Raw genomic sequence first — 17390 nt, 5'->3', positions numbered from 1 at the left:
GCGTTTGGGTAGGGTTGGGATGGGATGTGCAAGTAACCCGGGTGGATTGAGTGCTAGGCGAAATTACTAAATTACCCTCGCCATTTTGACACCTCTGTCGTGCGCGAGTTATCCTGACAGAGGCCTCCTCGTCAATTTGCCCTTGCCCACCGCTGTGCCGCCGCCGCCGCCACCGCCGCCTCCGGCGATCCCCATCCATCCCGCGAGCGAGCAGGGCGCCGTCGCTCGTCCTGCTGCTTCCGCCGCATCCACCCTGGTGAGCACATCCTCCGCCACCACCCCCTGCTCCGATCCCCATCCATCGCGCAAGCGAGCGGAGCGGAGCGAGCGAGCAGGGTCGCCGTCGCTCGTCCTGCTGCTTCCGCCGCATCCGTACGCACATCCTCTTTCCCATCTCTCTCTCTCTCTCTCTACCCACGCACTTTTTCTCGAAGTGCGTTAACCCTATCTTCTGTTCTAGAAATTTGCCTTTTAACCTTAATACTAGTAACAGTTTGATGGTTCCCGAAAAGGTTTGGGGGTTCAACTGAATCCCCATGTCCCATGTTAGATCCGCTACTGTGAAAAACCAGATTGGCTGACATGAGAAAGAGGATGGGACAAAAGAATGTAAACTGTATATTGATGCTGATCATTGAATTGTCACATTATCAGCTTTGCAGCATTATATAAACTGTTCTATGAGTTTTGATCGTTTTCATGTGATGCTAAGCCACTAGACATTCGCATCCCTTGCAAATAAGTACTTTTTGTGATTTTGTACATGTTGAGAAATTAGAATTATTTTCTGTTTCTCCTGTCCTTTTATTTATTGTTCATTTTGTTATTATAATGCTGCAGCTACCAAGTAAGAGAGTAATGGACAGACCCTCTTTTGGTGTTCACAGGGCGGAGTCTTCCCATCAGCATATGATGGCAGGACCCGCTACTTTAGATCCTCAGCGGGCTGAAGCGGCAAACAAGCATGTGAGAGCACTCAATAGCCAGTTTGCTAGGTCGGTCACTTCTTCACCTTCTAGTTGCTACTAGTTTTGGATGTTGTAAACCACATCAACATTTGGATTTTGTGGTATTACTTGTGTATTTGATGTTGTCTAGTATGTGTGCTCATTCATTTTGGCAACTACCTGCACCATCAATCTCTCCTAAGCCCTAACACTGTGCTTTCTTGCAACCTGAGTTTTCTCTGAACTATGTGCTGTAACTTTGTGCTGAATACAGTTTTTGAATGTTGACGTTTCTGTTAAATTGACCTGTATCCCTTGCAGTACCACTCTGTTATTTATTCGGTGTTCAATCTGTAATAAATACTCATCTGGATGTTCCAATCTGAACAGCTGGGTACAATCACAGTTGCAAAATCATCCAGCCGAACTTTGGGAGGATGGCATGAGGGACTACATATCCCATGCTTCTGAAATAATGGTAGGTGTCACATGCCCTATAGACTTGGTATTTGGTAGTGTTTTTTTTAACCTGATGCATTCGTACAAAACTTTTAATGTACTCTTTTGTGCACTGCACAATTTGAGATATAATACTGACGGAATGTATCTCACCATCTTTCTTTTATGCACATTTTGAAGCTGTAACTAGCAGGTAGTTATCAAAAGTGTTTACTGGCAAACAGCTATACAAACTAGAATCATGTATACTGTTATGAATAATTGAGTATCTAACTTATATTTATTAAGTTACTGTAGGGTTAATTATTTGTTTTTTTTTGGTTGCTGTACACCGGAAAAAGAACTCAAGAAATGAAATTATACTAATACAAAACCACTCATTATCTTCTCAGTTGTGTAAACCCATAAACATATGCACAGGGCAGTATCTGAATTATAACAGTTCTTCCTAAGACTGGGTTCTGTTTGGGAACACAATATTGATCCAAATGCTTTTAGAACTGTGACTTTTTTCTCTGATCTTGACTTGTAGAATTGACTGCTATTTATTCAGCAAACCTTTTTGTATTGCTTAGGTAGTCTATTAGCACTGCAGTTGTTCCATCAGCAGTCTACTACCTTTTCTCTAATCTTAGGCGTCCTGCTATTGCTTGCTCTCATTAGGAAAAATTCAAGGATGTTGTCAATTGGATTAGGCAAAATAAAACAGGTTCAGCAGTGGTGTTGTCCCCAGGTCCACCCAATGATGAGAAGACTATTTCGCCGGCAGCTGTAGACAGCAAGTTTACGGTTCAATCAAGCCCAGATAATGGGCAGAAAGGTCCAGTTACAGCAGCTAGCTCCCCAGCATTTCAGAATTCAAGTTCACCGAACTTGTTTTCGTTCGCTTCTCATCAAAAAACGCCAGCCTTTACTGGTATGGTTACTCACCAGTTCATATCCATACTATGTTTACATTTGCTCCATTTTTTATGTATTTATGCTAGTTGTGTCATAATGATATCTAGGCATTTTTGGTGACAAGAAAAACATGCCTGGTGATAGCAACAAACCGAGTTTCCAGTTTGGTGCAAATAATGGCTTTTCAACACCAAGCATGCCATCCATTTTTTCTGCTTCGGGTGCCCAGAGTTTTAGCATGCCATCCCAGACACTGTTTTCAGTTAACCAACAGCCAGCTATCTCAGGTACTTTTCTTATTTTGCTGGCTTCATTGTGTTGGTTCTTCCACAGATGGAAGGAGTAATAAAACACGTGTTTTTTTTTATAATGTCTGTACATAGTAAAGTTGGCCATTCTTTCTTTCTATGGTCCCTGATTTAAATACCCCCCCCCCCAAACAATGTTTTTAAATATATGAAACTGTTGACTTTTGGACATGACGTCTAACCATTCAAATTCAACAATGTAGGGAAATATGCAAAAAAAAAGAAGAGTCATACTTAAAGTAACTTTAATGATAAAACAAGTAAAACAAAATAAGTGATACTTACATTTGTTTCTCTCTCTTTTTTTTTTGAATAAGAGGAATTATCTAATGTGAGTATTGGCTTATTTCCATTTAGTAACTGTAATGAAAATTAATACATGCAAGTGCTGATATTACCTTGATATCCTATGGCCTAAAAGTTATTTATATGCTCTCATAGTTGATCCGATGTCAAGTTAAAACCTTTTTTTGTAGTGCAGTAAATATTTCAAGTCCCATTCATGCAATTCAGAATAAAGCAAATTGTTTTTGGCTTGAGAATTTTCATATGAATTTACCAACACAATTTCTCTTATCCTGCAACTAACACCTGTAATTCTGATGATAAAGGCGCTAATTTCTCCTATGGAGAGCGCCTTGTTACTCTAATGTAGAAAATAGACATATATGCCTCTATGGTTCTACCTGTTTGGAACATTAAGCTGTTATTGTTAATTTTTCAGGAAATAAAAGTGCAGCTGAAGCTTCAGGTGATGCAGATGAAGGTGAGTATCTGACTTAGTTTAGCAATAATAAATTAGATAACGCCAGTTAATAAAAATTCCAATTTACCTGACCCTTCCATGTTTGGGATGTTACTTTTGGGTATGAGATAATATTTCCTCGGTTTCTCTATGCAACCCAGTTTATTCATAGTTCTTATGTTTGATCAGATGCTGAACCTGAACAACCTAGCAGCCCTTCTGTAAAGAAGGCAGAAGAGAAAGGAATCGTTGTTGTTTATGAAGCCAAATGCAAGGTGTATGTTAAGGTATTAGAGCTTTCCTATGTATTATTATTTTTTCTTTTCTTTCTATAATTATAACTTGTGTTTTGGGAGCCAGTTCTACTATTTAATTACTCGCAAAAAATGCTTGTACTTCACGCTTCTTTTTCCATTTGTAGCATGATGATCCTGCCAATGGTTGGAAAGATATTGGTGTTGGCCAGCTCAACATTAGGTGTAAAGAGGGTGCCGAGAAAGCTTCCAAAGAGTCCACTCCAACTATTGTTATTAGAAACGATGTATGTACACCTCCTTTCTTATATACATGTAACCAAGTCCATTTGTCTTCAGTTTTGTGATGGCAATATTAATTATTTATATGTTCATTGTGCATCAAACTTGACATCCATTTGCTATCTTTGTTATATATAACCATGTTCCACTCCCATAGTTGTTTCTAGCTTTTCTGCTCCTATGAAACCAGCCAAGTTCATTTTCTTAAATTCTCACATAGTACGACCTGTCATTTTATTTTATTTGTTTTCTGATTTTTTTTCTTTTGGCTGTCAAAAGTAGTGAGATCAACCCACCCTGCTCCCTCTGTTCTTGGCATATATAGGCTGCTGTAAGGTTGTAAAATAGTTTTCTGAATGCAGGTGGGCAAAATTCTTCTGAATGCTCTGATCTATAAGGGGATAAAGATGAATGTTAAAAAGAGCACGGTTGCTTCGATATTCCATACCTCAGTAAGTAACCACTGCCTTCTACCCTCACTACACACTTACACACATCAAAAGAAAATAACCCACACCCCAAAAAAAAAAGAATGGAAGATCTGGGCAGCGGTATGTTCTTTTATAACAACATGCTAGAGTGGTGCACATTGAAACATAACGTGTGGTGCTCTAATTCAAATATTTGTATCAAAGAGTTTGTTATATTTGACTTGCTGGTCTTTTGGTGCTTAGAAGAAACTCCATACATCTGTACTAGAGTAGGTTAATACATGCTGATTTATTTTGTGACTTGTGAGTTAGCATTGTTAGAAGCAGAGATACAACTGGATCAAATTTACCCAGGTTTCTTGTTCCCTAGTGTATGAACTCGGAAACAGTTAAATCGAAGTTAGCATAAACTTGGATCTATATTTTACATTCTGTGCATATTACACTGCTTCAAATTATACTTAACCTGTCACGTGTGTTATGCATATAGCTCAGGGAGTGTGACACTTATTCATTCTATAATTTCTCAGGATGGACAGCCAAGTGAATCTGGCAGTGCTACAGTTGTAGCTCGAACATACTTGATCAGGGTGAAAAATGATGAGGCGGCTGCAAAGTTGTCAGCAGCAATTATGGAGAATGCGCCATTGGAATGATTCTTCTATGGGTTAAAGCACTTTAAACCGTGAGTAATGCAGTGCTTGGGGACACTTGTAGCCAACTTAAACTGCGGCGAGCCAAAAGATGCCTTGCACAGTTTTTTGCCCTCCCAATTGCAGAGCAAAGTGCACGGAGAAAAAAAAATCCGTGTTGCTCTTGCTCGTGAGCTGGCCAGCCATGTACTATTATTTATCGGCCATGTAGTAAGGTCACCTTTAGTTATGGCACAAATCAGATGGTTGAACACCTGCGGGCTGCTAGCCTTGCTAGTCTTCAGACTTTGTGCAATCGATGTACTACTATGTGCAAACACATTCTCCTGTGTAAAACATCGCCGTATGCCGTTAAATTTTTGTAACATTTGTTAAATTCATTTCTATCTTTTGACTCTTCCTACAGGAGATGTAGGATGTTTCACGAATATGAAATTTGAAATTGCGTTCCACGTGTGCTCCGAAGAGGCAAAGATAGTACCGTAACACAAGTGTAGCACTCCCACGGTTCCCGAATTCCGAATATAAGCATTTCTTCCCAGATATCATTTCTTGAATTCAAATTTAATATATACAATATATGTATCTCTAGGATACTTATTCCATGCATGGAATCTAAGATTTTTCACCCAATTCCTAAGCAAATCAAAATTTAACCAATAAGTGACTTTGTTTAGAACAACCAATAAGTGACTGTGGATGTGGATATTTCCTCATAACCTTCATATTTAGGAACGAAAAAAAGTTAAATATTAAAAGGTTGAAAGAAAATAGATTTTGCAAAGTGTTATAAGAAACTTATGTATAGAAAGCTTTCTTCAATGAATCACATCGTTTAGTAGCTTAAAAAACGTACCCACAAATCCAAGTATCTAAGTAGCTGAAAATAAAAGGTCTTAAATGTTTTTAGCATAAATATAAGGTTGAGTGATTCCTTAAGATGAAGAAATAAGATATAAAGAAATGCTTTTAGTGTGGTACAATTACAAATTTCAGTCTAAAACACATATAGTGGAGTTATATATATTTTCAAACGGACGGAGGGAGCTACTAGTAGTACTACTATACAGCCAGTCAACCAGACACGATAACACCTCCACCGCTGCCGCCACAATACAATAATCGTACGACCGAGTACGGTGCCGTGCACATCTCTCTACCTTAACTTATCCCGTATCTTTATTTATACTACTGTACTTCACTCCGCTCCAGTATTGTAGCCGCCGTTGCCGGAAGGATGCTCATCTCAGCCGGCCCGTTCGTACATCCGTACTTAGCTTACTCCTCCTGCGTCATTAATCCGTCCCAAAATATATGGCGATTTCTACTTTGTCAACTCTCTGCTCAGCTCAGCAACACAGTACCTTACGTCCCAATTAATAGCACAATGTGTTTAATTAACGATCTACTAGCAGATGAAATATCAAAGCAAGATTAATTGAAGTCAACTTCTCAGCATGCATCTCTCTCATTGTCAGTAAGTAGCACTTAGCACTTAATTAGCAGCAGCAGCAGCGGCGGCATGAATTCGCTTGCCTGCCTCATGGCGTCACCGAAAGATCACCAGTTGCCCCAGCTCCCAAGCCCTATGCCCCTATATAATGGGAAGCACACCAACACCACCAAAGCTCAAGCAAGCAGCGCGCCTGAGTACGTAGCAAAATCCAGTGTGGTGTACGAACGAAAATGGCGACGCCGCGGACACTGGTGCCCATTCTGCCGCCCGTCGCGGCGCTCCTCCTCCTCCTCGTCGCCGCCTCCTCCATCCCCATCCTCGCCGCCGCGCAGCCGGCGGACGCGTGCGGCGGCGCACCGGATCAGGCGGCGGCGGACGGCGCGTGCCACGACGTGCCGAGGGCGCTGCGGCTGAAGCTGATCGCCATCCCGACCATCCTCGTGTCGAGCGTCGTCGGCGTGTGCCTGCCGCTCCTCTCCCGCTCCGTGCCGGCGCTCCGCCCCGACGGCGGCCTCTTCGCCGTCGTCAAGGCGTTCGCGTCGGGCGTCATCCTCGCCACGGGCTACATGCACGTGCTCCCGGACGCCTTCAACAACCTCACCTCGCCGTGCCTGCCCAGGAAGCCGTGGTCGGAGTTCCCGTTCGCGGCGTTCGTCGCCATGCTCGCCGCCGTGTCCACGCTCATGGCCGACTCGCTCATGCTCACCTACTACAACCGCAGCAAGCCCCGGCCGTCTAGCGGCGGCGACGTCGCCGCCGTCGCCGACCACGGCGAGAGCCCCGACCAGGGCCACCGGCACGGACACGGACACGGCCATGGGCATGGCATGGCGGTGGCCAAGCCCGACGACGTCGAGGCCACTCAGGTGCAGCTGCGCCGGAACCGCGTCGTCGTTCAGGTAACGTGTCTCATGCGTTGCAGCTCACTAGCAAAGCTGTAACCTCACATCACACACCCAACTGCGTAATTAATTAAGGCTGCGTTCTAACCTCAAGGTTCCCAACCTTTCTCTCTCGTTTTCCGCGCGCACGCTTTTCAAACTGCTAAACGGTACGTTTTTTTTTAAAAAGTTTCTTTACAAAAGTTGCTTAAAAAAATTAAATTAATCCATTTTTTTAAAAAATAGCTAATACTTAATTAATCGCACGCTAATAGACTGCTCCGTTTTTCGTGCGGAAGGGTTGGGTCCCAACCCATTCTATCACACGCAGCCTTAAGAACGCAGTTGAATATGGCAATTCCAACTTTTTAACCACTAGTTATTCTTAAATAATTATTGAACTACCATAAACGAAATCATGTTTAAATTTACGGTGCAATATGCTGTGATAGCATGGTCCATAATCTTTTTAGTATTTGCAAAAAAGAAATTAAAAAAACAGACGACAAAATGAATAGTGCCCACTTATTAAAAAACAGGAGTAATCGAGTGATAATTAATTGAGTTTGTTTGATCTCTACTACTTCCAGTCTATAATTCTTACATTTTGGACATTGGCACATTCTTTAAAATATATCTTTGATTACATTTTTTCTATTATAATATATGTAATAAATAAACATATTTTTATCTTTTTTCTTATAATACCTTGTAAGACAAATCTATACATGTTGTTTTAATGTCTTTAAACTAAATATTTTAAAGTTAATGATAATCAAAGTGATAAAAGTTTAATCTTAACGTACACTAAAAATCACCCTCAATGTGTAATATCCTCTTAGGTCATAAGGTGGGTCCAGTCATTAGATAAAATTGTTGCTACAATGTATATGGAAGAGGAGGCATTAGCTAGGTCCCACTCAATCAAAATCCATGTTGGGGGGAGAGGGAAGAGGAGAGAGAAATTATACTCCCTCCGTCTCTAAATATTTGACGTCGTTGACTTTTTTAAACATGTTTGACCGTTTGTCTTATTCCAAAAATTTAAGTAATTATTAATTCTTTTCCAACCATTTGATTCATTCTTAAATATACTACTACTACTACTTCTCAAGTTTTTGAATAATATTCACGAAAGTTTTTTAATAAGACGAACGGTTAAACATGTTTAAAAAAGTCAACGGCGTTAAATACTCCCTCCGTACTCGTAAAGGAAGTCGTTTAGGACAGCGACACGGTCTCCAAAACACAAATTTGACTTCTTATTTCTATAAAAATATTTATTAAAAAGTGATATATGTATACTTTTATAAAAGTATTTTTCAAGACCAATCTATTCATATAATTTTTACATTTTCAAACGGGAGAATAGCTAATATAGTCCCTCAAGTTTCATCGAAGGCTCAATTTAGTCCTTCACGTTTTATTTTGTCCACATAGTATTTGTTTTGGCTTGAAATCATCCTTGGGCCCACTTAATATGCCATATGGCTATTTCTAGTCAATATTTCTATTAGAAAATGTCCCTTTTGCCCTTAATTTGTATACAACTATAACTAGAAAAGAGAAAACCAAGATGAATAAAATAAATTGCAGATGTACTTTCGGCCTATTATTTTAACATGTGCACATGAAACTTAAGCAATTGCTATTGTATACACTTTGCTAGTATATAATTTATTTTTATTTTATACAATTTACTATGCATTATCTATAAAAAAAATCAAGCATGCAATTTTTTCTCTTATATATGTGAATGATGGGGGGGTATAAGTGTCATTTATGAAGAGAGTTGTTAGTTCAAGGATAAGTTTGAACTAAAATGAAAACTTGAAGGACTAATATGGATAGATTGAAACATCAAGGACTAAACTGAGCCTCAGATGAAACTTGGAGGACCACTTTAACTATTTACCCTTTTCAAACTCAATAACTTAAAAGTTATTTATGATTTATATTCCCAAGGTTTGACTTAAACATTATCATAAACGACTTTCTTTACGAGTACGGAGGAAGTATCTAGGGACGGAGGGAGTATATTGTTTTTTTTTTATATGGGTAGCTCAACATCTCGACATAAAGACCACTTGTCTTGTAGTATATCGTACCTCCTCAGTCAAGTTAGGTAAATCAAGAATTCCAAAGCAAGAGGGATCTATAGTCGTTAGCCTAATCTCAAGGACGCTTCCGTACGGTTCGTAAAGAAAATCTTCGAGATAGTAGGTTAGTAGTCATGTTCAGTGAACTCATAGAGTCGAGTTAATTGACAAACTAGAAGGTGCCCGTAGCTTTAAATTATGTGGAACCTGCAGGAGATAACCACTCCATATTGACTCGATGTTTTTTATTCATGAAAATGACACGAGCGGACTAGCTTGTCATGAAAAGTTTCAACAACAGTCACTTTTGTAGTTTCACTGTACTGTAACATGTTACGGCTGGCCATCAAGATGAATTAGTCATCGGAACTTCTTAATTAGTTCGAGAAAATATTGTAATGTTGAAAGGGAACAAATTACGTTAGGTTTTGCTCTTAGGCTGAGTTTGAAAAGAGAGGTAGGGAGATTAAGCTTTTTCTTGAATAAAAGATGAAAGTCGTTAGCATACAATTAATTAATTAAGTATTAGCTATTGTGAACTTGGAAAATATTTTTATTTTTATTTGATTTTAAAATAAGTTTCTATATAAAAGTTTTTTTAGAAAAATATAGTACAATTTAATAATTTAGGAAACATGCTATCGTTAAAGATGGAGTAGCTCACTTCAACTGTTCAGTTGTTCAGAACTCAGGCTTAGATATTACTCCCTCCATCCCAAATTGATCATTATAGTATATGTTTATACACCAAGACTAAGGATAATTTGAATCGCATTAATCAAGACACCATGCACACATTATCTCACAATGCATGCATCGATTAAAACACCATGCCAATTATACCCTTAGCATACACACATTCTCCCTTGCTACATTAATTGTATTCCGATAAAATCCGTATCCGTACGGTTATATGATGATCAATTTGAGAAATTTTAGATTTTGTTGTATGATGATCAATTTGGAACGGATGGAGTACTACTTATCTATGATACGCCATTGTAATTCATGCCCATTTAAAAAATAAATTTAATAAATAGGTTAAACAAGTGGTATAAATCATGTCTCAGAATTTATTTTAAGAAAGCATATTTTAAAGTGTAGAACAAATAATCATCTAGCTGGCTTTCGGGCTTTGGTGAGTCGTCCGAGATCCTTTCGATGAGATATCTATATGATCCGTTCAGGAAAATGAATATCTCCAGAAAATATTTTTAGTTCCGTATGGCTTTTTTTTCTCTTCACTCGAACCAATCCACCTAGATTTTAATAATACGATGAATAATCTGAAAAGAATATGACCTCAATCACAAAATATTAAATTGAGGTCCTGTAATTTTCCATGTATTTCAGTAGAAAGTATTCAAACTAACTGGGAGATGTTTTTAATACAAATCATCTTTCATATCCTACACAAAATATTTCTATGCTAAGCAATTTCTCTCTCATATAACACATAAAAATAACTTTTAAAATATATAAATAACAAAACAAAACTTGAAGCTTATATAAAAACGTTCATGTTGTGTAAGAACAAAACATACAAAAATCCATATTAAACTTTTAATGAAATAAATCAATTATTAACCTTGTAATTTTGGGTATTTTTAAAACAAGACCTAAACTAATAATATAATGTAGAGCAATCGATGAACTCGTCGGTATATTATAAAAAGAAGCAATATCAATGATAAATCGTTAAACTAGGACATATATAGTAGATTATCTCTTGGAATAAAAGATTGAGAATCATACGAAATTTGTTTGGAACAATATATTCAATGAGATTTTGGAGAAAAGTTAATATGAGGTTGAATCTCTCCGAAGATTTTCTTGGACTCACTCACTCACTCTCATTCAATTCTTGTATTTTTCTGTAGCCTATCCAAATTATTATTACTGTATTTTTTTAGTGTGTGTTTTGCATAAGTATCCTACCAAAATCTTGTACGTTTCCTTTTATATGCTTTAAAACTCCTATATTTCAAAGGAAGACATATTGTTGGCAAATAGCAAGCGGACATAAACCAGATATCTTCTTTTCTCCTTTAAATTATATGTAGTTTCACAAGCAAAATAAGTGATGTTTTATACTTAATTTACAGCCAGCTTCTTGTCGAGTACTAGTTGTAAAGTACTCTCGATTAAGATAACTTTGAGGCTAATTAGTCATTAGATTTTTTTGAAACAATATGGTCGGTCAAACTACAACTATGCAACTTAAAAGCGAAAAACCAAAAAATATACTGACCAGATTTGCACGGCTTCATATGCTGCAGGTCCTCGAGATAGGCATCGTGGTGCACTCGGTGGTGATCGGCCTCGGCATGGGGGCGTCGCAGAACGTGTGCACCATCCGGCCGCTGGTGGCGGCGATGTGCTTCCACCAGATGTTCGAGGGGATGGGCCTCGGCGGCTGCATCCTGCAGGCGGAGTACGGCCGCCGGATGAGGTCGGTGCTCGTCTTCTTCTTCTCCACCACGACGCCGTTCGGCATCGCCCTCGGCCTCGCCCTGACCAGGGTGTACAGGGACAACAGCCCGACGGCGCTCATCGTCGTCGGCCTCCTCAACGCCGCCTCCGCGGGGCTGCTCCACTACATGGCGCTGGTGGAGCTCCTCGCCGCCGACTTCATGGGGCCCAAGCTGCAGGGCAACGTCCGCCTCCAGCTCGCCGCCTTCCTCGCCGTCCTCCTCGGCGCCGGCGGCATGTCCGTCATGGCCAAGTGGGCGTGAGCTGACGATGCATCACACTCTGCGGCATCATGCAATTCGCTGCATTGTTAGATTGAGCTTGGTCAGACTCGATCATCAGCTGCAGACATGTTGTACAGTGACTGTGACTTCTCCATGTTGTACTGTAATTCAGGTTTTCAGTGTTGTAGCGTGGTTGTTCAGGTTTTGTTCTTCGTGACTGATGATGTACTTCAATACGAGCATCTACATATTTTCATGATTATTACATTATCAAGCCAAAGAACTATGGTAAGATGGCAAATTTCACACAATATGACAATGTCAACAGGAATGGATGAAAATATGGAATCATGAAAAATTTCACACAACCTATCATGCTCAGTAAAAAAAAGTATAAGCAGTCTTCCCTAGAAGAAAGAAAGATGGTATGCTGCAATTTAAAATCACAAAACAAGGAGCCAGGATTACCTCAAGTATTTGAGCCGAACCAGCACCAGACACAATTTATGTCCACTAGCAACCAAGAAATACAACTTCCCATCAATGCTTAGATCATAGTACAGTACTCGCCTTCCATCAACCATAGAAGCCACCCTTCTCGAGAAAGAAATTTCACCATTTTCACTACATTCATTCACATCTCCATCATTCCATGACCATTTCCAGTTTCCTTGATTCCTTCTAAAAATTCTATGTCCATGCCCAGAAAACAAATCCCATGTGAAATATCAGATTCATCGCCACTGCCACTATCATTCCCATCATTGTTTACACTTTCAGAATCCTCAGTATCTGATCCAGAATATTCCTGTCCTTTAACCAGAAGAATAAATCAGAGATGATATGCAACGCACAATATTTTCAAATAATGTAATGTCACGACATCAGTCAATGTGCTTCTGATGTGCCAGAGATATTAATATCAAGGCAAAATTAATATGAAAAAAATGTATATTGCTTTGAGCCGATATACAAGTATTTTTTTATTAACAACTATGCACCCGGAATTATTTACAATGTGAACGCATTGTTGAACAACTTTCACCAAGTCTGGGGGCGGGAAACGGTGGGGATATCAACAATCTGAATAAAGAACGATCAAGGAAATGCTATGAAGATAACCCAAGTTAAAAAGAACGCTACCCATTATCAATCGCAGTATTTATATCAGTACCTCTGGTGATGTCGCAAGTTTTGGTGATGAAACAAAAAATATATCATTTCTAACATACCTGAATTACTTAAAGACCATGAGTATCTAGAGCTACAGCATACATACAAATATCAGTACCTGGTAGTCTGGCACCTGTAATTATGCAAAAACTGACCTACAAATGCTATAAATATCTTGTTAAAGAAACCCCAATTCAGCATATGATGTCTTGAACCAAATCCAGAAGCAACCAGAACTTGTTGTATTGTTCCAAGTAAGAGAATTCTAGGATTTGGTCCAAAATATCACATTAAATTCCTGTTCCATAATCTGAAAGAGAAACATCTTCAACAAGAAATGCAGGGTCACAAGGTTAGTAGTGGCTCTTAAGATTATAGATCGATTATTCAGGTTATTTCAGACACCATCTTTCAAAGGATTGCCTGCTAAAGTTTTCACTGCTCTATATCAATGAACTGTTTTTAGTACGATATATCCAATGAAAGAATCAGCTATAGAAAAACACTATTATGTATTCCTGGACAATCAATGGTTTATTTACCTCACATCACATCCGTAATATAGAAAAATCAAGCCAAATTACAGAACATGTGGGAAGCACAGCACAATTCAGGCGTGCTCTGTTAATACTAAGATGTACCTGTTGCACAATGTATTCAATTGGCTATCGATATTTTGAATTAAGATGCATACTACAAGCTAATAGCTTAGAACTACTGGAAAGTAATCAGATTCTTCCTAAGAAAAAATTATTAGCCCATACCGATCTTCATTGTGCATCAAGAAAATCATCAACTCTATACTCAAGAGAACACTGGAATGGGACAATAACAATGAATATTAACCACTGATGATGTCATTCAACGAATAATTCAGCACTTCAATAATTGATATTAAGTTTTTGGTCCAGAATTGTATCAGAAACTATCAATTTACATATCCAGACAAGCAATAAAATGAAGTTCCCATTAATGTGTCATACAGAATAACAATCAAACCTCAAAGGACACAATCTGCCTGAATAATTGAACTTGCATCATCCACTGCATGCAAATGACTCATGATCGAGCTAACCTGAGTATCGACCAAAATATGCATTAAGTCAGCAACATTGCCATTTGTCTTTCTCGCATTTAAATTACTCTGATTATGCTTTCAATAAATCATTTGAGTCGGAGCATGTTCGGCCGATTAGAGATGCAAATCGATCATGAAATTTCAACAGAGGGCACTTCTCAACAAGGTTGCTGTCATCATAGGCCTCCTTGAGGAATACAGTGCTTCTTGCTCCCTTATTAGTGATGTAGAATATCCCATGATTCTTTATTAAACACAGAAGAAGCTTACATGGCAGCCTGTACTCATTATGGAAGATTTCTAGCTTATCAGATGTCAACCGTCTGTTCATTGTCAGGCTCAAGATCTCATGCAGAACAGCAACAGCCCGCTTCCGAGCCTGAGGGGTTGCAGGCTCCACACGTCTAGCATTCAGATATGGTGAAGGAAATGCCAACTTCTGCCATCTGACAACCTCCTCAAGATAATTCCTGTTTGGCCTAAATCCTGCTGGATACTTCAACCTGAAAGCAAAGGGGCCAACAATATTTCCATCTTTAGGGATCCCTCTATAGTCCATTTGGAAGCCCTCAAAATTCAACTTTTCTTCACGTGCTGTGACTGCCAATGAAGAATCCCAACTCTCCAAACACAAATGGTCCAATCCCTTCACATCCCTAACTGAAAATAATTCAGGGTACTTAGGAATCAAATTATTCTTGAAGTTGTTAGGTAAACCCAATTCAGATTGGATGAGCTCAATCTTCTCTAGAGGAATCTGGCAGTCCAAAGACATCATTAGCAGTTTCCTTAGATTTTTCACCAAGATAGGCTCCATTAGCTCTCGTGCTTGGATCTCCTCACTGGATATCTTTCTTGCCTTCTCAGTGAGTGTAACTGAAATGGGCTCACGGGAGGCACTACCACCAGAGACATGAAAGATGTTTGGGTGCCGTTCGATGAGTGAAAGGAAGTTCCATTTTTGGACAAAGCCAACCTCCTTTTCAAGATCACGTACAAGGATGGAACTTGTCTTTTGGGACAAGATGATCTCACGAAGACGAAGAAGGAGGGCAGGCTTCTTCTGGAGGTCCATGGCCTTGTCAAGTCCAGGTTCACGGTGATAAAGCTTCTTCTTGGGCCTGCGGCCATGACCAGCAGAATATGAGGACATGGCCTTGAGCTGAATCAAAGGAAGAGCTCTGTCTATCAAAGATACATGCTCTACCAATCTTCTTTTCATCATTTAGAGTCAAGGCCAGTCTATGTGCGCATCATAGGTCCAAGTATCCAGGAGTGGAAATACTGAAGCACAAAGACTAATCCATCAAACTCTGAAAAAAAAGAACGTCAGAATTATATCCTTGCCATTTACAAAAGACTGCTACTTTCAGGCAACTGAAAAAAGGAGAAAAATTCAGTCACATTTTAATGGTTAAGATCGATGCAAAGATTGTGCAAAGTATCCAAACAGACCACCCCATCTCATATTTGTCACACTCAGATAAGAAGGTGAAGGTCAATTGCTCAAATGCTGAAAACCTTGTAAGCAGAAACCGAGAGCAACAGTTCAGGATAGCCTAATCATCAGCTTATATGGTTGGTGTTTCTGGAACAAAGAGCGCTGCAAAAGTCAAATTTCATTTCAACCATGATCAAATCGTAAGTTATACCCCTACCCCCAAATCGATGCCCCATGCTTCAAACCTGTTTGGTTATCTCGGTTATACTACTTCACTTGCACGGTTGCATCTATCCTGCCAAAAAATTGTGAAATCTAGATTGGCTACCAATGAGCTGCACTAGAAATAATAGAAATGCGGACCTCTATATCACGAGAAATAAATCAAACACCGATGAAAAGCGAATCACATTTTGCTATACGTTTCTCTGTTTGTTACAACAAACCAAAGCAATTAGTAAATTGATTCTCCCCTTCAAACCATATTGGTAGCCGAACTAGCCGGATCAGAGGAGGCAGGAGGGCGCACCTGTGAAGGAGCCACGGCGCGGGCGCGGGCACGGGACGGGCCGCTGCGGCTTGACGGATGCTCGGTTAACCAGCGGCCGCAGGGGGAGAGGATACGCGGAGGCCGGCGAGGCCAGAACCCCTAGTACGAGCGAGGGGGAGCTCGTCGTCCACCGGCGGCGGTTGCGGACGACGGACGGCGGACGCGACGGCGTGGGTGCCGGCCAAGGGTTGCCTCCCACACGGCAGAGAGATGTGAAGAGGAGAGTTAGATGGGCTTTCGATTTTGGGCCCTTAGCAGGTAGTAAAAAGTCCACTATGTTTCCCTGAAACAGCAAAATTGCCTACCACGACCCCCACCAACCACTAAAATCGGTATAAAATAACTCCTAAAACAGTGAGGGCTGCTACAAAACGGGATCCCGTTGTAACGGGATAGATATATTAACTATTCTCTTGCACGAGTATCATAGGTATCAGGTCCCAAGTATCACAGGTACCGAGTAACAGGGTATCGGGTACCATGCAGCTAGTATCATAACAGGTATCAGGTATCAAGTACTGTCTCATAGAAAGGTATCCCGTTTCAACGGGATACCGTTGTCTAGTTTTTCTAAAACAGTATTGAGGGAGGTATTAGTTGATGCGTCACATTGACCATGGTGAAACTGTTGGAGTCAGTTAACAAGTTGTAAATGTGAAGCCTACATGATATCCTTACTATCCCTCTCTTCGTCTTTTCTCCCCCCCCCCCCCCCTCTTCTCGTTAGCTTGAGCTCCCGAAGGCAGTCACTACGGCTAGTAAATCTCGATAGAAGCCTCTGCAGAACACGAGGAGCTAGTGCACGATGGGATCATTGTCCAACCTTGCCGCCGCCTCCTCCATGTCTGCCATCCGGGAGTCCCTCATCTCCGCTTTCCTCTGCAGTTATTGGCTTTTAGCTCGTTGTCCAAAGTCGACATGATGGTAGGGGTGATCTTTGGACAAATGGCTAAGGACATTGGTCAAAAAGGAGTGAGAACTTTTTGCTTCATCTCGACGCAATTAGAGAACTCGAGCTCGCCCGGCAATTAGCTTCA

General features: G+C 40.1%; 3 protein-coding genes and 1 long non-coding RNA gene across 7 annotated transcripts; 2 read left to right on the top strand and 2 right to left on the bottom strand.

Moving 5' to 3' along the window:
* Positions 1–115: 115 nt before the first annotated feature.
* Positions 116–5429, top strand: LOC9266519 (uncharacterized). 4 transcript variants are annotated; one of them, XM_015772642.3, is made up of 10 exons: positions 116–256; positions 888–995; positions 1338–1425; positions 2070–2322; positions 2414–2593; positions 3339–3380; positions 3549–3646; positions 3781–3900; positions 4258–4347; positions 4857–5359. In XM_015772642.3, exons 2-10 carry the CDS (start codon positions 910–912, stop codon positions 4980–4982), a joined length of 1083 nt encoding a protein of 360 aa, XP_015628128.1. In that variant the 5' UTR covers positions 116–256; positions 888–909; the 3' UTR covers positions 4983–5359. The 4 variants fall into 4 exon arrangements, with proteins under 4 accessions (XP_015628128.1, XP_015628126.1, XP_015628127.1 ...); XM_015772640.3 differs by having other exon boundaries at positions 841–995; XM_015772641.2 differs by having other exon boundaries at positions 116–372.
* Positions 5430–6608: 1179 nt separating this feature from the next.
* Positions 6609–12473, top strand: LOC4333669 (fe(2+) transport protein 1-like). The gene is made up of 2 exons (NM_001418397.1): positions 6609–7334; positions 11695–12473. The coding sequence occupies exons 1-2, from the start codon at positions 6666–6668 to the stop codon at positions 12148–12150; spliced, it is 1125 nt and encodes a 374-aa protein (NP_001405326.1). The 5' UTR covers positions 6609–6665; the 3' UTR covers positions 12151–12473.
* On the bottom strand, positions 11435–13951 carry LOC136355796 (uncharacterized). Its single transcript, XR_010740216.1, has 2 exons — positions 12580–13951; positions 11435–12354 (listed from the first exon to the last, which is right to left on the bottom strand). It is a non-coding gene; the product is annotated as an uncharacterized lncRNA (long non-coding RNA).
* A 168-nt stretch (positions 13952–14119) lies between these two features.
* LOC4333668 (protein WHAT'S THIS FACTOR 1 homolog, chloroplastic) lies at positions 14120–16584 on the bottom strand. Its single transcript, XM_015776887.3, has 2 exons — positions 16333–16584; positions 14120–15675 (listed from the first exon to the last, which is right to left on the bottom strand). Exon 2 carries the CDS (start codon positions 15585–15587, stop codon positions 14433–14435), a length of 1155 nt encoding a protein of 384 aa, XP_015632373.1. The 5' UTR covers positions 15588–15675; positions 16333–16584; the 3' UTR covers positions 14120–14432.
* Positions 16585–17390: the final 806 nt, after the last annotated feature.

This window comes from Oryza sativa, chromosome 3 (assembly GCF_034140825.1).
Source record: "Oryza sativa Japonica Group chromosome 3, ASM3414082v1".
Lineage (NCBI taxonomy): Eukaryota > Viridiplantae > Streptophyta > Magnoliopsida > Poales > Poaceae > Oryza > Oryza sativa.
This window is presented reverse-complemented; position numbering and strand designations above follow the sequence as displayed.

What these genes read in the sequence shown, in the direction of transcription:
- LOC9266519 (NM_001418398.1), top strand. Translation starts at nt 859, where the DNA reads ATGGACAGACCCTCTTTTGGTGTTCACAGGGCGGAGTCTTCCCATCAG. An exon ending in CCCATGCTTCTGAAATAATG is followed by an intron (nt 1,426 to 2,069) that starts GTAGGTGTCACA and finishes TGCTCTCATTAG; the next exon opens with GAAAAATTCAAGGATGTTGT. An exon ending in CTTCGATATTCCATACCTCA is followed by an intron (nt 4,348 to 4,856) that starts GTAAGTAACCAC and finishes ATAATTTCTCAG; the next exon opens with GATGGACAGCCAAGTGAATC.
- LOC4333669 (NM_001418397.1), top strand. Translation starts at nt 6,666, where the DNA reads ATGGCGACGCCGCGGACACTGGTGCCCATTCTGCCGCCCGTCGCGGCG. An exon ending in GGAACCGCGTCGTCGTTCAG is followed by an intron (nt 7,335 to 11,694) that starts GTAACGTGTCTC and finishes CATATGCTGCAG; the next exon opens with GTCCTCGAGATAGGCATCGT.
- LOC4333668 (XM_015776887.3), bottom strand. Translation starts at nt 15,587, where the DNA reads ATGATGAAAAGAAGATTGGTAGAGCATGTATCTTTGATAGACAGAGCT.